General features: G+C 48.2%; 1 protein-coding gene across 3 annotated transcripts in view; it reads left to right on the top strand.

Moving 5' to 3' along the window:
• The window catches only part of piezo1 (piezo type mechanosensitive ion channel component 1 (Er blood group)), an 88197-nt gene that overhangs the window by 21783 nt on the left and 41414 nt on the right, over window positions 1-25000 (top strand). For all 3 annotated transcript variants that reach the window (XM_076286769.1, XM_076286768.1, XM_076286766.1), the window contains 6 exons: window positions 3821-3916; window positions 14035-14157; window positions 15092-15134; window positions 15377-15527; window positions 23068-23269; window positions 24252-24465. In XM_076286769.1, coding sequence (XP_076142884.1) covers window positions 3821-3916; window positions 14035-14157; window positions 15092-15134; window positions 15377-15527; window positions 23068-23269; window positions 24252-24465 — 829 coding nt within the window. The remainder of the gene's footprint in view (window positions 1-3820; window positions 3917-14034; window positions 14158-15091; window positions 15135-15376; window positions 15528-23067; window positions 23270-24251; window positions 24466-25000) is intronic.

The following is a 25000-nucleotide window of genomic DNA, read 5'->3' as shown; positions in this document are numbered from 1 at the left end:
AAAGCAAAGAGATGAGGCAAAGGTTTCTTTGTTGTTTTCAATTCCTCACCCACCTCAACAATGTTCAGTAGTTACCAAGGGTGGGGTGCAATGAATCTTATAATCCGAGAGACAAGGAGAGAAACGGCCCTCAAGCAAATCATTTCAAAGACATACTGTCAGCACTCCTAAAGCCTCCTATTGCTACTGGCCTCTGGCTTCCTGTCAGTCACCAGGTGAGATGAGGGTCGGGCAGAGGCAGCGCCCAGACCTCTGTGTGGAGGGCAGAAAACAAACAGCATGTTTCCTTTTCCCCAGCAACCCTCCTATTGTTATGAACTCCAGTGCCGGTGGAGTCAGACTGAGTGCAGGAGAAAGGAGAGAGGAGGTGGAGAGGAGGAGGTGGAGAGGAGAGGAGGAGGTGGAGGGGGTGGAGGAGCACAGAGGAGGTGGAGAGGAGAGGAGGAGGTGGAGGGGAGAGGAGGAGGAGGTGGAGAGGAGGAGGTGGAGGGGAGGAGGTGGAGGGGGTGGAGGAGCACAGAGGAGGTGGAGAGGAGAGGAGGAGGAGGAGAGGAGGAGGTGGAGGGGGTGGAGGAGCACAGAGGAGGTGGAGAGGAGAGGAGGAGGTGGAGGGGAGAGGAGGAGGAGGAGGTGGAGAGGAGGAGGTGGAGGGGAGAGGAGGAGGTGGAGAGGAGGAGGAGGAGGTGGAGAGGAGGTGGAGGGGGTGCTGGCGTGCTGCACTCCCTCTGGAGGAGCACAGAGCCCCGTATGGTGTCCCTGAGTCCCCGTCAAGGACCAGCTGTGTTGTGTAACTTCACAAGGACCAGCTGTGTTGTGTAACTTCACAAGGACCAGCTGTGTTGTGTAACTTCACACTAGTAGATGCATCGCCGCTGTGGACCAGCTGTGTTGTGTAACTTCACAAGGACCAGCTGTGTTGTGTAACTTCACAAGGACCAGCTGTGTTGTGTAACTTCACACTAGTAGATGCATCGCCGCTGTGGACCAGCTGTGTTGTGTAACTTCACAAGGACCAGCTGTGTTGTGTAACTTCACAAGGACCAGCTGTGTTGTGTAACTTCACACTAGTAGATGCATCGCCGCTGTGGACCAGCTGTGTTGTGTAACTTCACAAGGACCAGCTGTGTTGTGTAACTTCACAAGGACCAGCTGTGTTGTGTAACTTCACACTAGTAGATGCATCGCCGCTGTGGACCAGCTGTGTTGTGTAACTTCACAAGGACCAGCTGTGTTGTGTAACTTCACAAGGACCAGCTGTGTTGTGTAACTTCACACTAGTAGATGCATCGCCGCTGTGGACCAGCTGTGTTGTGTAACTTCACAAGGACCAGCTGTGTTGTGTAACTTCACAAGGACCAGCTGTGTTGTGTAACTTCACAAGGACCAGCTGTGTTGTGTAACTTCACACTAGTAGATGCATCGCCGCTGTGGACCAGCTGTGTTGTGTAACTTCACAAGGACCAGCTGTGTTGTGTAACTTCACACTAGTAGATGCATCGCCGCTGGCCTCAGTGGACGACCAAATCCCTCGCTGACGCTGACGCTGGCTGATGGCTGATGGCTGATGGCTGATGCTGGCTGATGGCTGATGGCTGATGGCTGACGCTGGCTGATAGCTGATGGCTGATGGCTGATGGCTGATGGCTGACGCTGGCTGATGGCTGATGGCTGATGGCTGATGGCTGACGCTGGCTGATGGCTGATGGCTGACGCTGGCTGATGGCTGACGCTGGCTGATGGCTGATGGCTGACTGATGGCTGATGGCTGATGGCTGGCCAGCTGGAGTCGGGGGTTCCTGTTTATGGGGCACATTCAGCGTTCAGGATGGGAGTCTTTGAGTGTCATGAAAAGCGCTATATAAATGATTATTATTCATTTGAGGAGAGGTGGTTTGCCTCGCACAGCAGATTCAGCTCTGTCACTGCTCCACTGATAGCATGTGAGTGGTAGACATGCCTGGCTGTGTGGTCAGGGGCTGTACACCTTCAAAGTGGCAGAGCTGCCTGTCACCGAATGTCCCTCATTAAACTCTACTGATACCATTAAACCTTTTGAATCTGATGCTTCGTGTTCTCAGGCCAACTGTCTATGGGGTTAATTCTGTACCGTGCTGCCTGTTTTATTTGGGGTTAATTCTGTACCGTGCTGTCTGTTTTATTTGGGGTTAATTCTGTACCGTGCTGCCTGTTTTATTTGGGGTTAATTCTGTACCGTGCTGCCTGTTTTATTTGGGGTTGGTTTAGGTGCTTCCACCGGCAGTGCTCTGGGATCCAGCGCTCAGCGCAGACAACAGGATTAGATGGAGCTCTCTGAGGTGGGATTATGTTAGCGGTAGCGCCCAGCTGACATGTGCTGACATGTCCCAGCCCTGCAGGGGGTCCAGGGGGTGACGGAGGGTCTGAGGCTCCCCAGGGAGGGGTGGAGTGTCTGGAGGTCCTGTAGAGGCCCCCTGCCAGAGGCTGAAACACCCTGGACACCACTTGCCCAAATCCCTTTGCACACACACACACACACACAGGGGCAGGGCCTGTCCACTGCAGATGTTCCCACTCCACCAATCAAAACACAGCCCAGCAGATCCATCCTCCTCTTCCTCTTGTGTCCTCTTCCTCCTCCTCCTCCTCCTCCCCTTCCCCATGTTGTGTTTGCCGTCCTCATCAAAGGCACGCATGTGTTGCGGGTGGCACGCTCGACTTGCCATCCAGCTGCGCTCGAACAAAGATCTGGGGCTTGCTGGCTTTGTTTTCCGCGCGGCGTAGGGCTTTGATGAGGGCTGTGCCCGCGGGTGCCACGCGGGTGGCAGCAGGGTAATTACGTTTTTTTTTTTTTCACGGCCTCCCACCGTGGAGCAGGAGTCAGAGACACACAACACTGTGAGCAGGAGTCAGAGACACACAACACTGTGAGCAGGAGTCAGAGACACACAACGCTGTGAGCAGGAGTCAGAGACACACAATGCTGTGAGCAGGAGTCAGAGACACACAACGCTGTGAGCAGGAGTCAGAGACACACAACACTGTGAGCAGGAGTCAGAGACACACAACGCTGTGAGCAGGAGTCAGAGACACACAATGCTGTGAGCAGGAGTCAGAGACACACAACGCTGTGAGCAGGAGTCAGAGACACACAACACTGTGAGCAGGAGTCAGAGACACACAACGCTGTGAGCCGCTGGGCAGACAGCACAGAGACACTCAGCCATGCATAGCAGAGCTTCCTGAGTCCACCGACAGAGATGAAGAGGAAGGGGATGGAGGTGGAGGTGGAGGGAGGAGGAGGTGGTGGAGGTGGAGGGAGGAGGTGGAGGGAGGACGAGGTGGAGGTGGAGGGAGGAGATGGAGGAGGAGGTGGAGGGAGGAGATGGAGGAGGAGGGAGAAGGTGGAGGGAGGAGGTGGAGATGGAGGTGTTCAAGTTGAAATGGTGTGCCCTTCTTTCATTCCAATCAGTAGCACAGCAGGCCCTCCACTTTTACTGTGCCATTGGTTTGGCTGTTTTATCTGTCTCTGTCCACCCATCTACCGCTGTGCATCTGTGTGCGAGTTCATCTGCATTCAGACGCCCCTGAATAAAAGGCCTACCCCTCATTAAATAAACATGAGCTCTGCACAGGTGTGTGGTTCTTCCAGATGTGTAGCCTGACATTTATGCATTTCATAATGAAATATTTATCCTGTGTATTCTCTGTGGAAACACTATGGGGATGCAACCTCAAGGATTTCAGAACCGTGAGTGTGTGTGTGTGTGGATGTGATGCCGTGCAGTGCTGTCAGGGGTGGTTCTGGTGACTAATGATGTTCCTCCTGTGTGTTTGTCCACAGCCTGCCTGTTTCGCTACAATGTCCTCTCCTTAGTCTACCTTCTCTACCTGCTGCTGTTGCCGTGGTTCCTGTGGCCCAACAAACACACGTTACGAGGTAAGACACTGGATCCTCCAGTACATCTGCATCAGTTTCAAAGCAAACCCCCCACCCCCACCACCACCCCACTAAAAGCATCGGAACAGAGACATTTTGCCACTAAAATAAGTAGGCCGTTTGTTCTGGTTATTATTGTTCTATTCAGTTTTTAATGATCTGCAAAGAATGAAAGCGTTCAATGTTTCATAATCTATGAAGCTGTATAATAGACCGTTAGCTCTCGCAGTTGCAAAGAAGCTAACCACAGTTATTTTTCCAACGCATGTTGAACAGAACACTTAAGACAAGCGATCAGACGTGCTCCTGCCAAAGAGAACATCCCAGTCCCTCTCTCTTTCTGTCTCTCTCTCTCTCCGTCTCTCTCTCTCTCTCTGTCTCTCTCTCCTCCCTCTGCGCCACTCTTGTTAAACGCTACAGCCCATGAAGGCTGTCATGCCGCTGCCAGAGTGATAAAGTAAACAGAGGAGGCTTAGGGGGTTCTAAGCGGCGGTTTCAGCTTGACATCCTCTCTCATTAGAGCACCTGGCCGGGCTGGTGTGCCTGAAGGAAAAATAATATTTAGTTAAGGATTAGGTTCAGCTCTGTGGCCTCACCGGGCCCTAGCTGACGGCCTGCTCACACCCTGGGTCTCACCCTCACCCTCACCCTCACACACATCCTCTCACCGATCCTCCCCTTGGCTATGCCAGCTGAATCAGACGGCCAGTGCCAGGGGTTGGTAGGTGGGTACCGTAGCGAGCGGCGCATCGATGACAGGGACACTAAGCTCGGACTTTGTTGCAGTTCAGGGGACTGACCCAGAGCGTGGCAGTCGGGTCTGCGGGGGCCGAGGGGGGAACGTTTACGCCACACATGAGTGACGGCGTTGGCAAGCGCTAGCCTGAGCCATCAGTGGAAGATAGAGTTCATGGAGACAGGCGTCTGGCACCTCTGCTGGTTGTGGGTTGCCTGGTTATTGTCATGAGGTGGTGGAGTAAAAAGGGATTTTCAAGGTATTTTGATTTTCCTCTCGGCCACTCCAGCCAAGTTCAGATGGTTTGATGAGATTGCATCTGGATTAGTCAGGTCCACCTACGCTGAATGTTTTTGCACTGAGTGCACTGTGGCTTTGGGTCCTGTGACATCCCTGCTCTGGAAGTGCCGTCCATTGTGTCCGAAATTCCTGGCCCGACTCAGTCGTGCCAGGATATTCCCTCTCCAGAGTTGCACTGGGCTGTCGAGTAACTTGCAGTAATCTCTTCCAGACACGTTTGTCTCATTTGTTGTGGACACACAGCAGATGTTGTTTTCCAGAACTGTGTTATGTCAGCCCCGCAAAAAGAAAGACAGCGTTCTTTCAATTCAACCGTAGCTTTAACAAATCGGCCGCCTCATTTTCCCATCGCGTGTCATGTGTGCAAGTTTTCAGAAACCCACTGCGTGTGGGTTTGGAATATCAGCCGCAGCTAAATCCCCCCCCCCCCCGCCCCCAAGGTAAGCCCCCGCTACCCCCGACCTCCTGCCCTACTGCTGTGACAACTGTATTCCGTGCTTTGTGCTAGGCTGAGGTGTGCAGCAGAGATACCACTGTTCGGTGCTAACACAAATATTGCCTTAATTTAGAAAGACAAATCTCCCGATGTGCCCTTAATCATGTATCAACAAACAGTGGGTCAGGCCTGGAAGCGAGCGATTTTCCACATTCTGGCCCACTGCTCTGCCTGTGGCTAGAGTTAAAAGCAGCTGTCTGCGGTGGCAGGAACAATGAAGATCTGAGATCACTCTCTCTCACTTTTCCTCTCATTCTCTCACACTCTCCCTTCTCTCTCTCTCTCTCTCACTGTTATTTTTCCCTCTTTCTCTCTATCTTTTTCCTTCCCCCTCTCTCTCACGTAGTCACATAGAAAGGAACAGAATTGAAAAGAGATGGATGAATAGAAAAGAGATAGAAAGAGAGAGATAGTCCTCTGCGGGCCTGTTTGTGTAGCATGTCCAGTCTTCCCTCACTCCTGCGGAGCGACGGAGCCTATCAGTTCCTGATTCCGAGGGAGGGATATGGCAGCTGAGACACTGGGCCTCACTTCTCACCCGTCTTCCTGCCTCTCCAGCGAAAGAAACTTCTACACGGATGTGGTACAATTATAGAAACCTCTTCACCAGGGTTTCCTTATTATTCTTTCAGTTGCCACAACGAGAGGATGTGATTCTTGAAACTGCTGCAAACCAAATGATTCCAAATGATTTCTTGCCTTGGTCAGCTTCTTCTCACTCTCACTCTCTCTTCTTACTCCCGTGCCTTCCTCTTTTTTTGGAGGGAACTAATCTGTGCCCCGTAATAAGCAAATGATGTGATCATGTGACTGTGTGGGCTGGGGTGAGGAGAGTGCTCTATTTCAGGAGGAGTCGTTTTGGCGCGCAGAGAGAGAGAGAGACTCCCCTTTTGGAAAATCTGTGGGGCTGCCAGGCACCATTAAACGAAACCTGACAAAAAAACAATATTAACGGCCCTAATGAAAACCAGCTTGTTTGTTCCCTGTGATGGATTAACTGCGCTCTGGCCAGGCCAGGCCAGCCACGCAGAGCCAGATGCCTGCAATCAGGGGTTCAGCCGTAGGATGAGAGCAAAGGGGAGAGGGAGAGAGAGATAGAAAGAGAGGGAGAGAGAGATAGAAAGAGAGGGAGAGAGAAATAGAAAGAGAGGGAGAGAGAGATAGAAAGAGGATTTAGAGCCTGTGCAGTCATCCCAGCTCCTGCTCATAGCTACCTCAGCTTACCCCCCCCCACCCCATCCCACCCCACCTCCATTCACTTGAGTAGTCCACATATCTGCAGGGGAAAGTTTTGATCACCTACTGAATCCCCTGACCCAACCTTTGAGGTGCCGGCCATGCGGCGTATTCAGGTCAAGTTGAGTCACAGTTTCCTGCCCCCCCCTTCCCCCCGAAAGAAAACAGCTTAGACCTCTGTCATGTAGGTGACCTGGTTACCTCTTGCTTTGGTTGTAGACACAGGGAAAAAACGATGAGAGTTTCCTGGCGGATGACTAACTCTAGGGCCATGCATAAGACAGGATCTGGTGCCGCCAAGGAGACTAACTCTAGGGCCATGCATAAGACAGGATCTGGTGCCGCCAAAGATTGACGACCAGGAGCCTCGGTCACCTCTGCTGAGGTCAAGTAGGGGACGCAATTATACTACTTTGTACTCCCACTGAGGAGAGATCCTCTCTCCAGCCCTGACGGCCAACACGGTAATCTCTGATAAGCCCATCAGAAAATAATGAGCACACGTTTAACTCAACACACTCTGTTTGTCATTCCCTTTTCATCAGGCAGTGTTTTGATGTTGAGTGATCCGAGCGATGTTATCTAGCTTTGCCCCGCTAACTGAGTGCGTTGTCAACTGCTGCCGCCGATAAAGAGAAGGCCAAATATTGTGCCGTCGCCCGACTGCCGCTTCCGTGGATTGGTTATTTGTAGACGGCTCTGTTCACGCACACTACAGGTGGGGTTATCCGGCGTCACAGCCAGGGATGTTGTGGCAAATCCCTCCCTTGTTATGTTCACAGCTGGTGCGCCCGTTCAAAATGCGATCAGTCATTTCTGGGCGCCAATGTTCAGATTGGCCTGTCAGAACCATTTCCTGTTGCAGAGGGGAATTCAGGAAGAGCTTGTGCAGCATGCCAAATTAAATGCCTTTGCAATTTCTTTTTTTTTTCCAGCTGACAGGCCTGACGTCAAACACAACCTCATAGCAACCACAGGAAACATTGTCCGAGAAAAAGTAAAAAATAATAGTCACAACTGAAATAAGGTGTAAAAAGTATTTGAGATTTTTATGCTTTTTGTTGTTTAACTTGGTTGTACTTCATTACATACCTTTTGGAGTATGTTTTCAGGGTAGAATTAAAAACTTGTTTGTTTTTTTTGTTATTTGTTGTTTATCTATTTATATTGGACTGAGATATTATGATATAGTAAATAGTTAGGTTAAATAATTTCATTGAGTTGGACATGCAAGAAAAGGGGGTTGGAGTCTTTCTGACAGAGATGTGTAACCATTAATTTCCACTAAATCCTTCCTATGTCTCACTCTCTCTCAGTGTTTATTTTTGAAGGTATTTTAATCACACTTATTTGTGTTCAGGCACATATCCTTACTTTTAATGTTACGCTGTGTTAAATTGTACATAATTCCCCTCAAGAAACATATTTCACTGGCAGACGTGTTGTCTGACTTTTAGCCAGAAGTTATAATTCCATCAGATCAGATCTCAAATCCCCATAACCCCCCACAATCCCCACCATCCCCAGCAATCCCATCCTCACGGCTCTCCTAAGTGCCATGCCTGCCTTACTGCCGCCTCTGGGCAGTTTGCTTTAGGCGTTGAGTTGTTGGAGAGGTAGAAAGTTCTAGAAGGGGGATGCTCGGCCTCTAGGGTACGCCTGCGGCGTGCCCTCAGCCCTCGGGTTGGGACTCAGACCTCCGCGCTGCAGTGTTGATTCAGCACAGCCCTGTGCTCTCCCACACCTACGCTGTGCTGCCTGCCTTCCACAACAACAGGATGTGACTTGGATCAATCCCTGAGAAAGTTACTCCATGTTCTGTTTTTTTTATTTTATTTTATTTTCCTGTGTTGCATAAGGGCATCTGTCACAGTCCATCTTCCTCCATTCAATCCAGTGTGATGAATAAGTGCAAAATGGAATTCGTTTGGGAGGAGGGGTACTGGACTGTAGGATTTTGCTACTACACACAGTATATGTACCATAAATAACTTTCCGATATTAGAAACAGGTGCTCACTCATTTACCACAAACATTTATATATCATTACATAAATTTGGATATAATTCTCCTTGTATAATTAAATTAATTAAGGACCTAATTTCTGCATGCAAACACATACAAATGTGCTCACCCCGCTCATATGGAGAGTGAGAAATGTGGGTCTCTAATTTGTATGCAGCGCACAATGCGATTTTATGCAATAATTTAATGAACTGTGCTAAATATTCTGCTAATAATTTGCTAATTGTGTCAAATGATACGATAAAACTTTCAAAAACCAACTCTTTAAAGTCAATGTTTCTCTAGATGTTAAATAGAATGACACAAATTACTCAATGGATTTCTGCCACATTGCACCCGTGTAATGTGTCAACAAATTTGCAAATAGTGGTATCACTGCCTGCGGCAGCATAGTTGTCGTGTCTTCAAATCCCATGAAACCAGGAGGTTTAAGGAGGAGATAAGGGCGCATCAACAGGCGTAAGGAGGACAAGTCTCAGCAGGGGCTAATGGGTCCGAGGTTGGCTGTTTTTCTCTTGGTGGTGTTGGGTTGGGAAGCCCTGCCCAAATCTGCTGCCCACATCGCTCCCTCAGCCATTCCATACCTGCTGCGCCCAGTGCCAGGGGCACCTTCGCCAACCAGCCACTTGTTTACTCGCTGCGCCCAAACCAGCAGGCATTAACAAGCTGCCGGAAAAACAAACAGGTCGCAACGCTTCGGGCCTCCATCTTTCGCAACAGATTCTCCTTAATGAACGAGCTCGAAATCCAGCACTCTAAATGGAATCCAGCACTGCAAAGACGCGAGTCGTGTTGACTTTTCCCCTCCGCCGGCCAACACTCAAACAGCCCCAGGGCGTTCTCAGGCTAGGAAGTTTTCATTTTGTCACCTCTTGTGTGAAAAGTCATCCTGAAACTTGAGGACACGGTCCTTTGTCATGCTGTCCGTAGGCTCGCTCTCTCACGGGTCACGGCATTGGAATCCCTTCAGTAAGATAGCCTTCCAAACTAGCTGTGTAAATTTGAGAGCTATCGCACATCTCGTTGGCAGGGCGTGAAACAGAACACTTCCCGGTCCATCGCAAAAGGCTGTGTTTCTTTCCACAGAGTCCAGGGGCAGTTCCCAGTAACCCAGCACCCCTTGAGGGGCTTTTCGAGGGTCTGCCACGTCAGGTGCACGAGAGACCCAAGTCTTGTTAAAACAATGTTCATAGCCACGCTTGTTAAAAGAAAATAGGCAAAGCAGTCTTACAGAGCTCTCCCATTTCGTGGAAAATATCCACCCCCGTATGGCTGGTCCTAGTTATGGTTTATGACAAAGACAAGGTGAAGGCGACAGGGTGGGTCGTTAAGGGCACCTATACCACATCTGCAAGAGGGAACGCTGAAGTTACTCTTTTAAACTAACGTCATTGGAGAACATTTTGGTCAACGCCTCAGAGAAAGACAAACTGGAAAGATAAACAAAAGCCCAGGAAAGGTTTGATTCAGGACTCCATGGCCTTGCTGCTAATTCTGCCAAGTCAACCCAACAATGTCCTTACTCAACCCTCTCCTGACAGATGCACCTCTGCTCTGGCTCTCAGCGGTGGCCATCCTGCTAACATTGCTCTGTAGAACAGACAGGGGTTTCAGCCCGCTGGTGGTCTGTGAAGGCAAGGCATTGCTGGTGGTCGCTGACCATGCATTAGATAGTGTAGTCTCACTGTGGGTATGAATAGTTTCTATTCAGGCTGCTGCTTTAGTCAGAATGATTGTCCCTGTGTCACAATCAGTTGAAGTTGAAATAAAGAGTTGAACCAATGCTGAATAGTTTACATTCATATTTCATATTTAATTTAGTTGTAGCTATGTAGCTATAGCCAGTATCCATGTTTGCATGTATTGCATGTATTGCATGGAGTCCTTACTCTGATGTAGATGTTGCCAATAACACAAGGCAAGGCCCAGCTCTACAGTAGAGGGCTCTGGTGTAGATGTTGCCAATAACACAAGGCAAGGCCCAGCTCTACAGTAGAGGGCTCTGATGTAGATGTTGCCAATAACACAAGGCAAGGCCCAGCTCTACAGTAGAGGGCTCTGGTGTAGATGTTGCCAATAACACAAGGCAAGGCCCAGCTCTACAGTAGAGGGCTCTAGTGTAGATGTTGCCAATAACACAAGGCAAGGCCCAGCTCTACAGTAGAGGGCTCTGGTCCGAGATCATGTGGTCCAGACCTGCCTCCAGCCAGGTCCTGTAAAAAGCGTTTTATTTCTCTCTCACTCCTAATTTTACTGGATCACAAGAATGTATCGCTGCATTCCCATCTGAGTCTTAAAATAGGATACAGTTTACTAGTGCGGGCTTTGACTTTGGGCTAATTGTGTTTGAGGTTTGTATAGTTACAAGGGAAGTGGATGTTATGTGGGTCAGCTGTTTGTGGATCTCCCAAAGCTCATTTTGGGACACTTTTATTGTCTGTGTACAAAAACATTTCAGTTGGTTTGGGGATTATGGAATTTATGGAAAAATCTTTATCTCTTTCCATGAAGATGTTACCACAGCAGTCATGCCCAGGCCTGAAGAACTGTCATAACGGAGGATGTTTCATGCATTAATGGGGAATGATTTGCCCTCTTTACTACCATAAGAGAGTAGTATCTCTGTAACCTGTTCTACTTAAACTGGGTCAAAATATTTAGCATGTCCGCAAGCTTTTTTCTCACATTGTTGAAAAGAATCCTTTGGGCAGATCAGTTTCAGCCCAGGCTAGTCAGTGGTGTGGTGTGTGGCTCTATTTGACTTGTTGCTAATTAATTCTCGCCCGCTTGACAGGGGACCTTCATCTAGCCGTCTCAGTTGCAGATGAAATGGCCCGGGCCGTCGTAAATCAGTGTGTGGCTCTTGGCCGAGGGGTCTTGGTTGGATGCGATTCGTCTCGCGTCGAAGACGAAGTATCTATTCCCACTTTGAATCCGCGCGCCTCTTTCCAGGACACTTCATTTAATATCCACCAGCTTGTTTTTCTGGCTCATTTGGAGGCGCCGAGTTCATGAGGCGCCATGACAGCCTCTAATCTGGGACAGATTTATAGTGAGCTGTGTCCACTCCTCTCTCTCGGGCTAGTGATGTTTTTCTTCCCTGCTACCACTCCTGACCAAAGATAGGTCTTCATGATGGATGTCTGCTTACCGTCTTACACAGAGAACGAAAGAGTAACTGGCTTTTTAACCTGTTTCATACCCCTCAACACGACCATGCAGATAAGTGTAAACCGATACTGGGACTGTAACAGTTAAGTATAAGTATATATACTCTTTTGATCCCGTGAGGGAAATTTGGTCTCTGCATTTATCCCAATCCGTGAATTAGTGAAACACACGCAGCACACAGTGTACACACAGTGAGGTGAAGCACACACTAATCCCGGCGCAGTGAGCTGCCTGCATCAACAGCGGCGCTCGGGAGCAGTGAGGGGTTAGGTGCCTTGCTCAAGGGCACTTCAGCCGTTCCCACTGGTCGGGGCTCAAACCGGCAACCCTCCGGTTACAGGTCCGGAGTGCTAACCAGTGGGCCACGGCTTAAAGTTATTGTGGTGGTGGTGATGGTAGGTTTGATGTAGTAACCAAAGTGACTTTAATTGTAAAAATGGAACTGATTGCAAAATAATACATCATGAATACTGCAAAAACTCCCTCAGGACTGTTTTTATATGTATTTGAATGGTCATAGCAACCATGTATTGTATTTTGAGTGTTGTCTTCTGAGTTCACTGGCCATTATATTATATGAGTACCTTTCAGAAATCTCCGTAAAATGAACTCCCCCACCCAGGAGCTGTTTATTGCTGTAACCAGTATTGTCTGCTGTTAATTGGGCAGCTAATCCAAGCCTTGTTTGTGTGAACATTTGTAAGTGAGCCACAGATCATTAATGCAGTGCCTTAAGGCTTGAGTCACGGGATGATGTCTTAAGGTTTCGAGCCACATGATTTAATTGCAAGGCGAGCAGTGACAAAAACAGACATTAAAATCTCGCCAACTTAATCATGGGCCACAGAAGACAAGCATCAGAACACACTGATGTCCATGCTGGTGTTGTGTAGAGGGAGGAGATGTTGACGCGGCGATGTTGACGCGGTGTCTGGGTCAGATGTGACCTGCTACAGCATGCAAACATGGCATGGGCATGGCCTGTGTGCTTGCATGCATGTGTTGATCCCTAAATGTGTGTGTGTGTGTGTGTGTGTGTGTGCGTGTGCGTGTGTGTGTGCGTGTGCGTGTGCGTGTGCGTGTGCGTGTGCGTGTGCGTGTGCGTGCGTGCGTGCGTGTTTGTGTGTGTGCATGTGTGTGTGTGTTTTAACTGTTGCTTGTTTTACAGTTATAACAGGAGTTGACAGGTTTATGGGGAGTCATATCAAAGCCTCCCTGTTCAGACTCTATTAGGGACATAAATAGTTTGGTGGGGGGGTTGGGGAGTATTTAATGAGATTAGGCCATTTAACTGTACAGCTGTATAGGCTGGGTGCTGACAAAAATGGCTTCAGTTGACAGAACACAGAGAAGGTCTTTGTGTGTGTGGTAGAGAGATGTAGAAAGAAAGAAAGAGAAAGAGTGTGCGTGTGTGGCTTTATATATGTGTGTGTGTGTGTGTGTGTTTGGATGATATAGATATCTGTATATGTGTTCCAGGAGTTCTATTTTGTGGATTCTGCTCTTGTTGATCATTTGACAAAATTCTCACATATAGCCCCAGGGAGAGGAGATGCATGGTGTCGCACAGTTGACTCAGACACAGTTGACTCAGACACAGTTGACTCAGACATCTGGAACACTAACATGTGCTCTGTTTTGCACTTGAGACACCGTGTGGAGTGTTTTCCGCTGGCCTGGGGTCACTCCCTGGCTGAGGTCGCACTGGTGTGTGCTGATGGTGTTGTTGTACATCCTGCATTATCCAAAGTATCCACATCAACTGCACTTGAATTGGGGGATTGAATATGCCTCAATGTGAAAACAAGCAACAGTGATCAGTCGTTAAACACACTTTATCCTTCTGCATGTTCATTGTGTCTATATTGTATATATTGTGTTGAATTACAGTCATACACAGGACATTGTTAAATGTTGAATTTCTTGTGTTATTTATAGGGACTTCCTACCAAATTAATACTGTAAAACATGGTGCAGGATATAACAAAAAAAAGCAACAAAAACAATATATATATATAGTTTTTTTTTGTTGTTGTTGCTAGAGAGACAACCAACAACCAGAGCCAAACTCCTAGTGTGTCAACATACAAATCATGAATCTGATTCTGATTCTGATTTTGTTCCTCTTCTGGTCCTCCTCTTGTCCATGTTTAGGGCACACAGGGCGCTTCATCAAGGCGCTGTTCTGCACCAGCCTGCTCTTCCTGCTGGGTCATGTGTCCTTCCAGATCTGCCTGTACACCCTCCCTGAGCTGGGCGATGCTCTCGGACACAACTGTAAGTAAACTTCACAGCTGCTCCCAAACGAATGTGGAGACATGCCATCATCAGCTTTGTCATGGTTGTACACTCCCTTTACATGTGTGTGTGTGTGTGTGTCTGTGTGTGTGCGTGTGCGTGTGGGTGTGTGTGTGTGTGTGTGTGTGTGTGTGTGTGTGTGTGAGTGTGTGTTTGTGTGTTGTTTCATTAAGACACACTGAGAGAAATGGTGGTTCTGTTTATTTGGGTTTATACAGCCTCGTTAAGTTCAGCTCTATTAAACACAGTGTACCACGCTCTCATTAACAGCTGCTGGGAACACTCTATCCAGGCTGTTTGTGGGGTTTCCTGTTCACCGTCAGTAAACTACCAGTGTGTGCATGCGCGCGCGTCTGTCTGTGTGTGTGTGTGTGTGTGTGTGTGTGTGTGTGTGTGTGCGTCTGTCTGTGTGTGTGTGTGTGTGTGTGTGTGTGTGTGTGTGTGTGTGTGTGTGTGTGTGTGTGTGTGTGTGTGGGTGCTCCTGAGTGTATGTGTATATTCCCCCTCCTTAAGTTCTCATCTGGCCTGGGGCTTACTGGACACTCAGCCCTTTCTCATCCTCCGTTTGTCTCTTGGAGAGAGAAAAAGAGAGACACACTCTGGAGAGAGTGTCCTCACAAGAGAGGCATTCTTGTCTGTCAGACCTCGTGAGTCACCCGTCTGCCTCCTTCTGCCACGGTCTGTTAGAGAGCTGCCCTGCTGGCAGCCCGTCAGTCTGGGGGGCACGATGGCAGCGGGCAGCGGGGCTGGTGCCAGCTGCTGCGGTTCTGCCCTGTGGAGAATGAAAAAGACCCAGGGGTTAGGTTACTCCGTGGCTCGTTAGGGTGGCAGAGTATGACCAGAGACCACGTGTATACTCTTCACTCATCTCTCTCTCTCTCTCTCTCTCTCTCTCTCTTCTTTTTGGTTTCAGGTAGCTCAGTGGAAAACCTATCAAGACATGTTGGGGTGTCCAGGTATGCTGTGGCCTGATGCACTGGCTTTGTTTTGACACATCTGCCATATGGCTTTGGTGCTGTATGCTGGAAGATGATGGGATTTGTGTATGGGCTATAGGCCGACTTGTTTTTTTATTCAAGTTTGGTTACCATCTTCAGTTGTGTATTATGTGATGGTGTTCCAGTAGCATTGGTGGATGTAAACAACCAATCACCACAGAGTTTATCTAACACCTCTCTCTACTTCCTGTGATCTGAAGGTTGCCCCTGGAGGATCTCTGGAGTGTGGTTAGGCTCCTGACCCCTGACCTGGGCATATTTATAATCTCACTCGTCACCATGGTTACCTGCAACCGTCTTGTGAAGAAGAGGGAGACTCCACCTACAAGCCAGAATTCTGTCTCGGTGCAGGTGAGTAATCCTTCCTGTCTCACTCTACAATGCTGACATTCAGGTGCACAGTCATACTGACCTCCACCCTACACTAGCAGATGCCAGGCATTACGTTTTGCCTGTCTGATGTCGTGACCTTGGAGGTCAGTGGTTGGAGGTACTCTCATGCAGCACTAAAAGCACCTGTCACTAGGTTGTAACATAATATGCAACCATATGCATAGCCTGTGCATAACAAATGTAGTACACGCTGTGTGTTTTTCTGATTACTTTCATCAAACATATTTTTCTAAATGTTTGACTGATCAGCACCAGGTCATAAGTTACTATGAATAGCCCAGTATTTTATCATCACTTGTTTCTGACACAGTAAAATATTGGCCCCAGGGTTTCTGTTGCGTGGCCTCGGATCTGTTTACTTATTTAGTTGTTGATGTTAGTCATTGCCATGGTGAGATCACAGAGGAGCACTGTTTTCAGGCTCAAGTTCAGAGGAGATGGTGTCACGTGGCACAGAGGCTGCCAGCTATCATCGGTGTGTTGATACAGCAGTATGGCTGAGGTATTCACACTTCGCAACCATCGCCAAGAACCCATTTCAAACTGTAGTTAAAACCCTCTGTGGGTGTGTTTCACCAGAATCAAATCATTATTCTGACAAAGTTTTTTTTTTTTTTACAGACAAACTTAAACAGCTATGATTTGCATAAGAAAGTGTGAAATCGGGTTGCAGAAGTGGTGATAGTGACTCAAATTTGCTTTGTTTTTAAATGTCCTATGAAAGTGAGAAACATTTGAATTGGAAGGTTTGAAGAAGTTAAAAGGAATGGCCTTTCATCAGCCTATGGTCATTTCACGCATTTTAAAAATAGCTTCTTTTATGTGCAACTAAGATTCTAAAGAAATAAAAACTGGACGCTCTATTTAGGCCACAGATGTTGTTCGAGATGGCAGCCAGATCTCTCCCTCCTTCCCTCCCTCTCTCTCTCTTTCTCTCACTCTTTTATCTCCCTCTCTCTCTCCCCCACTCTTTACACATTGCTTCTCGCCCCTCACACTGCTGCATACACATTAGTGGCTCACCCACTCCTGAGCCATGTAGTGGCGTTGAGTTGTTGGTTGTTGGTGCTGTTGGTGGGCTGGGTGAGCTACTGTGCTGTTGTGTGTTTGCCTCGTGGAGCCAAGATGAGGTAATGGGGTGGTTTCCGCAGTTTTCAGGACAGAGGCCTATTGTTAGCAAAGCAGTGTGTGTGTGTGTGTGTGTGTGTGTGTGTGTGTGTGTGTGTGTATGTGTACTGCAGACGAAGGGGACCCCCAACCCACGTCAAGACAGGCTTTTCCTCTCTCTCTCTCTCTCTCTCTCTCTCGCTCTCTCTCTCGCTCCCTTTCTCCCTCTCTCTCATCTCTCTCTTTCTCTCTCTCCCTCTCTCTCTCTCCTTGTCTCTTTTTCTCTAACTCTTTACCCAATTTAAGTACCCTTCACAAAATAATTAAAAATATGAATATGATAATAATCTAGCCAACACGTCATTCTTCACAGTCTTTGTATACATAAGAATGAGGCCACTCTGTCTGCTGAAACAGCTGGGAGAAGTTATGCAGGTCCAATGGAAAAAGTTTCAGTGCGAGTGAGTGAGTGGGCAAGACAGAAACACCAGAGCGCAACACCTGCATCATAGTTTGCGCACAGCAACCTCATGAGATGCCAGCGAGGGGCCAGCAGACTGTTTACACCCACGTCAAGTCCCTCCCTCATGGGAGGAGATTGTTTGCTTTCTCTTTCATCTGATGAAAAACCTCCACAACGTTTCGCTTTTTCAACCCTGAATCACGTCACCCCAAAATTTCTTCTCTCCTTCCCTCTCTCTCCTCCCCCCTCTCTCTCTTTCTCTCTCTCTTTCTGTTTCTCAGTGTTGTTTGAGTGCTCCCGCCCGCACAGCTGCCTGGGGTGCCTCGGCGTGACTTCCTACTCCAGTCGCCGTGGCAACCGCGTCAACAAACACGCGCTGCCCCGTGATCCATGGCAGCGGGAGAAAAATGGGCCCTTTATTAGATCAATTAGTGCTAGTGAGGCCCCACCGCTCCCTGGCCACGCCACGCTCACCAGCCCCAAATTAGCTAACAATGGAGAATGTTCCGGGAGGGTTGCAGTGCACCATGCAGCTCAGGCAGGTTGGCTATCAGTTTGTTTTGGTGCTCTGAAAGGGGGCCCTCCCTCGACTGAGCTTGAGGCTCTGTCTCCGTTAGACTCCGACTCGACTGAGCTTGAGGCTCTGTCTCCGTTAGACTCCGACTGGGACCCTCGCCTGTGTTTCTACCACGTGTCTCCGTGATGGATCACATGTGTGGTGTGCACGCTGACGAAGGCCATGTTTCATTGACTGGGTGCCCCGGTGAACCGCGCCCCACCACCACCACCCCTTTCCCCAGCCGTTTCCCCCTCCCTGTCTTGGCACAGACACAGCCTCATTCAAACACCCACTCGTTCAGATTCTTTTAGTCCTTTCATACAGTTTGTGTTAGGCCAGGATTGCTAGCATGCGTTTGCCAAGACAAGAGACTGCTGACTTAGATTTCTGAGTCATTTCAGAAACACAACATGAAGTAGAAGCTCTTCTTCATATGCTACTATATGACTATGATATGCTGCTGATGCTGAATTTTGCCAAATCATTTTTTTTCATATCAGTAAAGATAGCTCAATAACTTGCGAGCTGTCATATTTTTCTCTTTTACTGAGAATTAATTATTTTTCTTGTTCTTGGCTTTTAAGGCTAACACCAATGATTTATAGCCTAATAATTACTGTTTACTTATTTAAGTATACTGTAATACCAGGATTATGCCATTATATTATAGCATCCCACCCAGCAGCAGAGTATTGTTAAACACAGCTCCTTTCATGTAAGTTAAATCCTGCAGCCACAATGCTGTTGCCCAGGTGTGGCGTGAGGTGTGCCGTCATCTCCGCATGCCCACAGACACTCACATGCACACCTCAGCGCATTAAAAGGAGAGTTGTCGCAACATGTGGCCAATGCTTGTTGCAACAGCGCAACCGCACGCCTTTGCTGCAGCCTTCGCCAATGCAAGGGGGCTGCAGCCACGTAAGGGCTTGGCTGGCTCTGCGGGCTTTGATGTGGCACGAGCTGCACGCTATGTGCGATGGGTTGCAGCTGGCATTGGTGCCCGTCTGCATGCCCCCCGCTGGTTTACTATGCCGTCTTCCACCGAGGAGGAACGGAACAGCCGCAGTAACATCATACATCACACATCGCCGTGAAACTCATCAAGCTTTTCCACTACAAAGCAGACATGCCAACCGCAATGCCAGCAAGTACACTGTAGCCTGCAGACACACTGAGGTTTGTCCTGTCTTTTGTAACATGGATGGGATAGGAAAGCAGAAAAAGTCTTGACAGTCTAAACAAAACAAAGACATGAAAGCCACATGGTGGTAAAGAATTACCGTCCATCAGCAATGACAAACTTCAGTGTTTGTTTTTTGTTGTTTTTATTTTATGGATGGCCATAACTGGTTTCAGAGATGTCCTGCTCCTAGGAAGACCTGAAAGTTACTGAAAGTGAAAGGCTTTCCCTTTTTTCATGTGGCTCCCACAAATAAGTGCCCCTTAAATGTCATCAAGAATTCCCCCAATATCTGAAAGCTCCATCGTAATACACTAAATGGCGGCTTTATTATACTTGTCGCATAACCAATTTGTAGAATGAGTCACAACCGGTTCACCTCGGTGGTTATCTCAATTTTTCAGTGCCACGCAGCTCTGGCTAATGTCAGTGCAGCTGCCGAAGAACTAGTCTAAAAACAGGTACAAGGAATACGGACCGACATCAATTATCTCTGAGTGATGGATCATTAGATGTGTCTGTATATAGCCGTCCCAGATCATCTACGAATAGAATCTCATTTGGGAGGACTAATGCTAGTCCCTGACCCATGCACACTAAAGGCATCTCTCCCCTTATGCACGTCTGAATCTCATTTGGGAGGACTAATGCTAGTCCCTGGCCCATGCACACTGAAGGCATCTCTCCCCCTATGCACGTCTGACACTTCATTTTATGGAGAATGTGACCCACCCTGAGCTGCCATGTCGTCCTGACAGTGTCCAGTAACGTGGGGGCCCCTGGTCTCAGGTGGTGCCGTCACAGAGCGGTGGTGAAAGAATGCTGGCCCTGGGGCACTCAGTGACTGATAGTGCTCCTGTTGCTGAAGCCCAAGAGTAGAAGTACCGGTACATGCTGAAATGTTTGAAAATGCAAATACTCCAGTACAACACATACTCAAATACGCAGATACTCAAGTACACCGCATGCTCAAATACACAAATAGTCCAGTGCAACACATCTATCTATCTATCTATCTATGCTCAAATATTCCAGTGCAAAACAGATGTTGTCCTAAAGTGGATTTTCATTTCCTCTGAAACAATATGCTTTTTGTAAATGGCAGGAATATGAGAAAGGAGCATCGTACATGTGGAGTGGCGAAATGAAAGAGGAAATGGGAGGACTGGCGAACAGACGTAGCGATAAAGTGATTCTTGTTTACATAAGGATTTAAGAGGGAGATTAGGGGGTGGAAGGTGACAAAATGAATCCCAAAGTATTTTTAGTTGGCCAAAGAGTGAAACCCTGACTAGAGTGATACGGGTGAGAGTTTAGCAGCAGTGGGAGTCAGACGACGCCATTGTGGAGAGACTCCCTGGCATGAGTGAATGTCCCTGGACTGTTCCAGAGACCATTTCCCAGAATCCATCAATCCACATGCAAGCAAGTTGAGGCAAGAAGAAGACATCCAGGTCAATTGTGACTTATGGCTGGACATAACAGACTTAGGGAATGCAGAGTATTATGGAGAATGATGATGATAGAGATAGCACTTGTATGGACATGAATGAGGACAGTAGGTGATTTTGCTAATTGACCACGCATACCACCATCCTCCCTCTCTCTCCATACTCATGGTCAAAGAGCCAGTTAGAGGGGCAGCTGATTGCACTTGAACACAGTATCTCACACTCCCAAAAATGTTTTCTCTCACCCACTCTTAAAGATGAACATTGATGATAGGATAGGTTTCGCTAACAAAAGGTCAATATGTCCTAAAGAAAGTCAGCAATATTAGTACAATGGAATGCCAACAGAGACATCTTAAGGAAACTACATAAGATTATTCATATTGCACCAAATGGCTTTTGAGGCTATTTTATATTTCTTATTAAAAACTCTAATAAAACTTTGACAGCATGATGAAAACCAGTACTTCAGCCTCCAGCCTTCAACCAGTACTTTGGACTCAGACGACGTCTTGGATGAAAGGGCTATCTGAGCGGGAAGGTCCATATATTAGCATCTTCGCAATAAATGCTAACATGAATTAGCTGAGTTATTTCCCATGCCGTTTATTCTGTATTTATGCTGCTCTTAATCTGGGCCGAGATGGTGGCGTAAACACAGATCTCTGTCTGCACCATCAGTTTCTGTTCGGTGTTGGTGTGGGGGTTATTCTGTGTTTATGGTTAGTGAATGAAGGCTGCCAGAATATTCTCAGCATCTTTTCCAGAGTCACAAGCACAACACACGGCCAATAGAGAAAGCCAGACTGACTCAAGCACAGACACACAAAACTGAGTTACGAACTGAGTTATGAAGACTCAGATAGTCTGCCTCAAACTCAAACTAGTATTTCTTTAGTTGTTTCACCTTTTCTGTTTATTTATCTCTTGGTTTCCTACTTCTTCACCCCCCCCCTCTTCTCTCTATTTTGTAAATTGGCCTGTCTTGATTAAATGGTATCAGCATACTGGACTTCCTCATTACCATTAGATCTTGTAAAATGCAGGTTAGTGCTTAAGTAAACTCTATGGTTCAGTTCTTCTTTGAGTGACATGCATCCTTATCATGCTGCCATTCATGCAGTAGCATCCCACTGAGTGCGGCATGTGGGGCACCGGTGCTCAGTGGGATCAGTAAGCTTAAGTTCAGTGTGTTACTTTTTTATTTTTAAAGTGAGGGATTCCGTGGCTCGACTGTCCTGTCCACTAAGGTTTCACTGGCCCTGCCTATCCTGCCGAGAGGGAAGTAGAATCAGCTGGCGTGCAAGCCACTGCTGACTGTAAGCCAAGCACTTGCAGAAATATGTGGCCATGCCGTGCTAAATCAGATGGAGGGCAAGGTGTGTTTGGAATGCTGTGATTTCATGTTGGGAGGGTGTGCAGGATCCAGAAAACACATGCAATCACGCACACACACACACACACTCACACACACACACTCTCATTCACAACAAAGCCATGTTTGGAATGCAGTGACACAGACACACACGCACACATACACACTCATAAATATAGACAACACAGAAACAGTCACACGCAGCACCACAGCTACTTGAGGTGATTTGTCTGTCTGGTAGGGCACACTTAGCCTGGTCCAGCTTGCCTCTCATCACATCCCGTCACTAGCACACTGTCATGGTGAAACAGGGCACAGGGTCAACAATTACAACAATGTGACTCAGGAGCCAAGTGTTGGAGGCACACACACACACACACACAGACGCACAGAAACCACACACACAAGGTGCACTCAGTCACATGCTCACACAAGCTTTCTCCCTCCCTCCACCCCCCCCCCCTCTCTCTCACTCCCCATCTGTCAGTCATTGTGTCATTCTATCCCTCACATAGGCTGATATCCTAACTCCTGGGGCTAACAAACACTTCCCTCCACACCCAATGCAGTCACTGTTACCACTGTTAACAAAGGTTACCATGACGATGGTTCGAGCTGCTATCTCTTTATTTCACATTATTGCCTAGATATGGAATGTGCAGTTGACCAGCCCAAGCTGTTTGCATTTCGTCCAGATATTTGAGAGTTGAGCACTAGTAGGCCACACATTTTACAATACAGGTGTAAGTGTTTAAGAGCTTTCCATGACATGTCCATTACTATGACTCTGTTTAGATTTTCCGTTTAGCGTTGTTTGGGAAGTCAGACACATTAATTGTTAATGGGACTCTTAAAGGGCAGCATAATCCCCACTGACATTTGGGTTGATCTCATGAAATACAACTAGCCCCTTAAATGAAGAGCATGTGTTTTTCTGTCTTTATATGCTTTATCTAGTGTTTCCCATGTTTATTCCTCATGATTGCATCAGTCAGTGCTTACAAAATTTCACTTTGAATATCATTCACTGAGATATACATACAGAACTGACTCACACAGTGTAAACCTTAAGTGTTTCCTTCCTTCTATGGGAATTGCATGCTTTCAGATGAATTGTAGCGTGATTTATCTTGAGGTCCCACGTGTGTGTCATGACGTGCTTCTGCTAACACTTCATTACATTACAGGCATGCAGTGAAAGCTCAAGTGCTTTGTTAATATTTACTGTGAGAAATGCAGGCTGTGTGTTGCTTTGAGAAGACTGGGATGTGCTTAGCGAGGAGGTGATCATTTAAGGTTTTTGTTTTTTTTAGTGACTGATATATAATTTAATACCCCATCTCCCCCAACTGCCCAAATAAAGGAAGAAAAAGGAGACGAGGACGAGGAGGAGGAGGAGGAGGAAGGCCGGCGGTCCCCCAGTGTTGCTGACGAGGAGGAGGAGGAGGAGGGGAGCAGCGTCCCTAGCAAGGCGGCTCTGCTGGCCGCTAAACTCCGTGCCACGGCCCACCGCTTCCTCAGGGACCTGGGCCGCGTGCTGGCCATCACTCTGCTGGCTCTGGCAGGTGAGAGGCCCACTGACCCCAACACCACCACTGACCCCAACACCACCACTGACCCCAACACCACCACTGCCCCCAACACCACCACTGACCCCAACACCACCACTGACCCCAACACCACCACTGACCCCAACACCACCACTGCTGCCCTCTCAGGAGGTAGTCAAGCAGTCTGGGAGAGGGGGCCCACTGACCCCAACACCACCACTGCCCCCAACACCACCACTGACCCCAACACCACCACTGCCCTCTCAGGAGGTAGTCAAGCAGTCTGGGAGAGGGGGCCCACTGACCCCAACACCACCACTGACCCCAACACCACCGCTGCCCCCAACACCACCACTGCTGCCCCCAACACCACCACTGACCCCAACACCACCACTGACCCCAACACCACCACTGCCCCCAACACCACCACTGACCCCAACACCACCACTGCCCCCAACACCACCACTGACCCCAACACCACTGACCCCAACACCACCACTGACCCCAACACCACCACTGCCCCCAACACCACCACTGCTGCCCCCAACACCACCACTGCCCCCAGCACTACCACTGACCCCAACACCACCACTGACCCCAACACCACTGACCCCAACACCACCACTGCCCCCAACACCACCACTGCTGCCCCCAACACCACCACTGCCCCCAACACCACCACTGACCCCAACACCACCACTGACCCCAACACCACCACTGCTGCCCTCTCAGGAGGTAGTCAAGCAGTCTGGGAGAGGGGGTGCTCTGGTGCTTTAAACAGACTAAACAACAGGCTGCTGACAAGATACTATCAGAGAGGGTTAAAGCGGAGCTAGTAATCAAGGATCTTTGATACTATGGTGTCTTTACCCATCATTATGCATCTAATCATAACCAGTTGAGAGGAGTGTGCGTGTGTGTGTGTGTGTGTGTGTGTGTGTGTGTCTGTCTCGGTGTTTCTGTGAATCTGACAGTGTATGTTCTCTCTTTCTCCAAGGCATCACCTTGCCATCTGCCTTCTCTGCTGTCTACTTCCTGTTGTTCATCGGCGTATGCACGTGGTGGGCATGCCACTTTCCCATCAGCCACCTGGGCTTCAACGCGCTGTGTGTGATGGTGGGCTTCTTCACAGCGGGTCACCTGGTGTGCCTGTATCTCTACCAGAGCCCCTTCGCTCAGGACATCTTTCCCCCGGCCACTCTGTGGGCCAGGTAAGCTAAGAATACAAACTACATTACAATACATGACAAACTTAGTATCGGGCAATTCCACGCAAAACTGACACGTCCATAACGCCAACTAAATGCCATGGCATTGTCTGGCGGAATTGCCCTATAGCAGTGTTTCTCAAACTTTTTCAGACGAAGGACCACTTAACCAATAAGAAAGAAACGCACGGACCACCTAAAAAAAGATTAGACCTACTTCAACAGTATATAAGCCTACACAATAGGCCTACTCACTGAACCACCTTGCTTATTGTCTTGGCTCCTTGCTTATTGTGTCAGAGGACTCATATGATTTAAACTGGCATATCTTACATAGACAGTGTTGCAGAACTCTTTGGATTTACATACAAGTTGGTTCAATATTGCAAACAACTCATCTATATTATATTTTACCACGTCTGCTCACGGACCACTTGGGATAGCTTGCGGACCACCAGTGGTCCCCGGACCACACTTTGAGAAACACTGCCCTATAGCATTGCATTTTCCTCATTTTATAGTGACAAGAGAGGCCATT

The sequence above is a fragment of the Alosa pseudoharengus genome, unplaced genomic scaffold, assembly GCF_046254945.1.
Source record: "Alosa pseudoharengus isolate Yale_2024_CS ecotype anadromous, Long Island Sound unplaced genomic scaffold, YU_APseudo_1.1 YU_APseudo_1.1_scf_16, whole genome shotgun sequence".
NCBI classification, from domain to species: domain Eukaryota; kingdom Metazoa; phylum Chordata; class Actinopteri; order Clupeiformes; family Clupeidae; genus Alosa; species Alosa pseudoharengus.
Note: the sequence above shows the minus strand (reverse complement) of the source record. Positions and strands in the feature narration are given on the sequence as shown.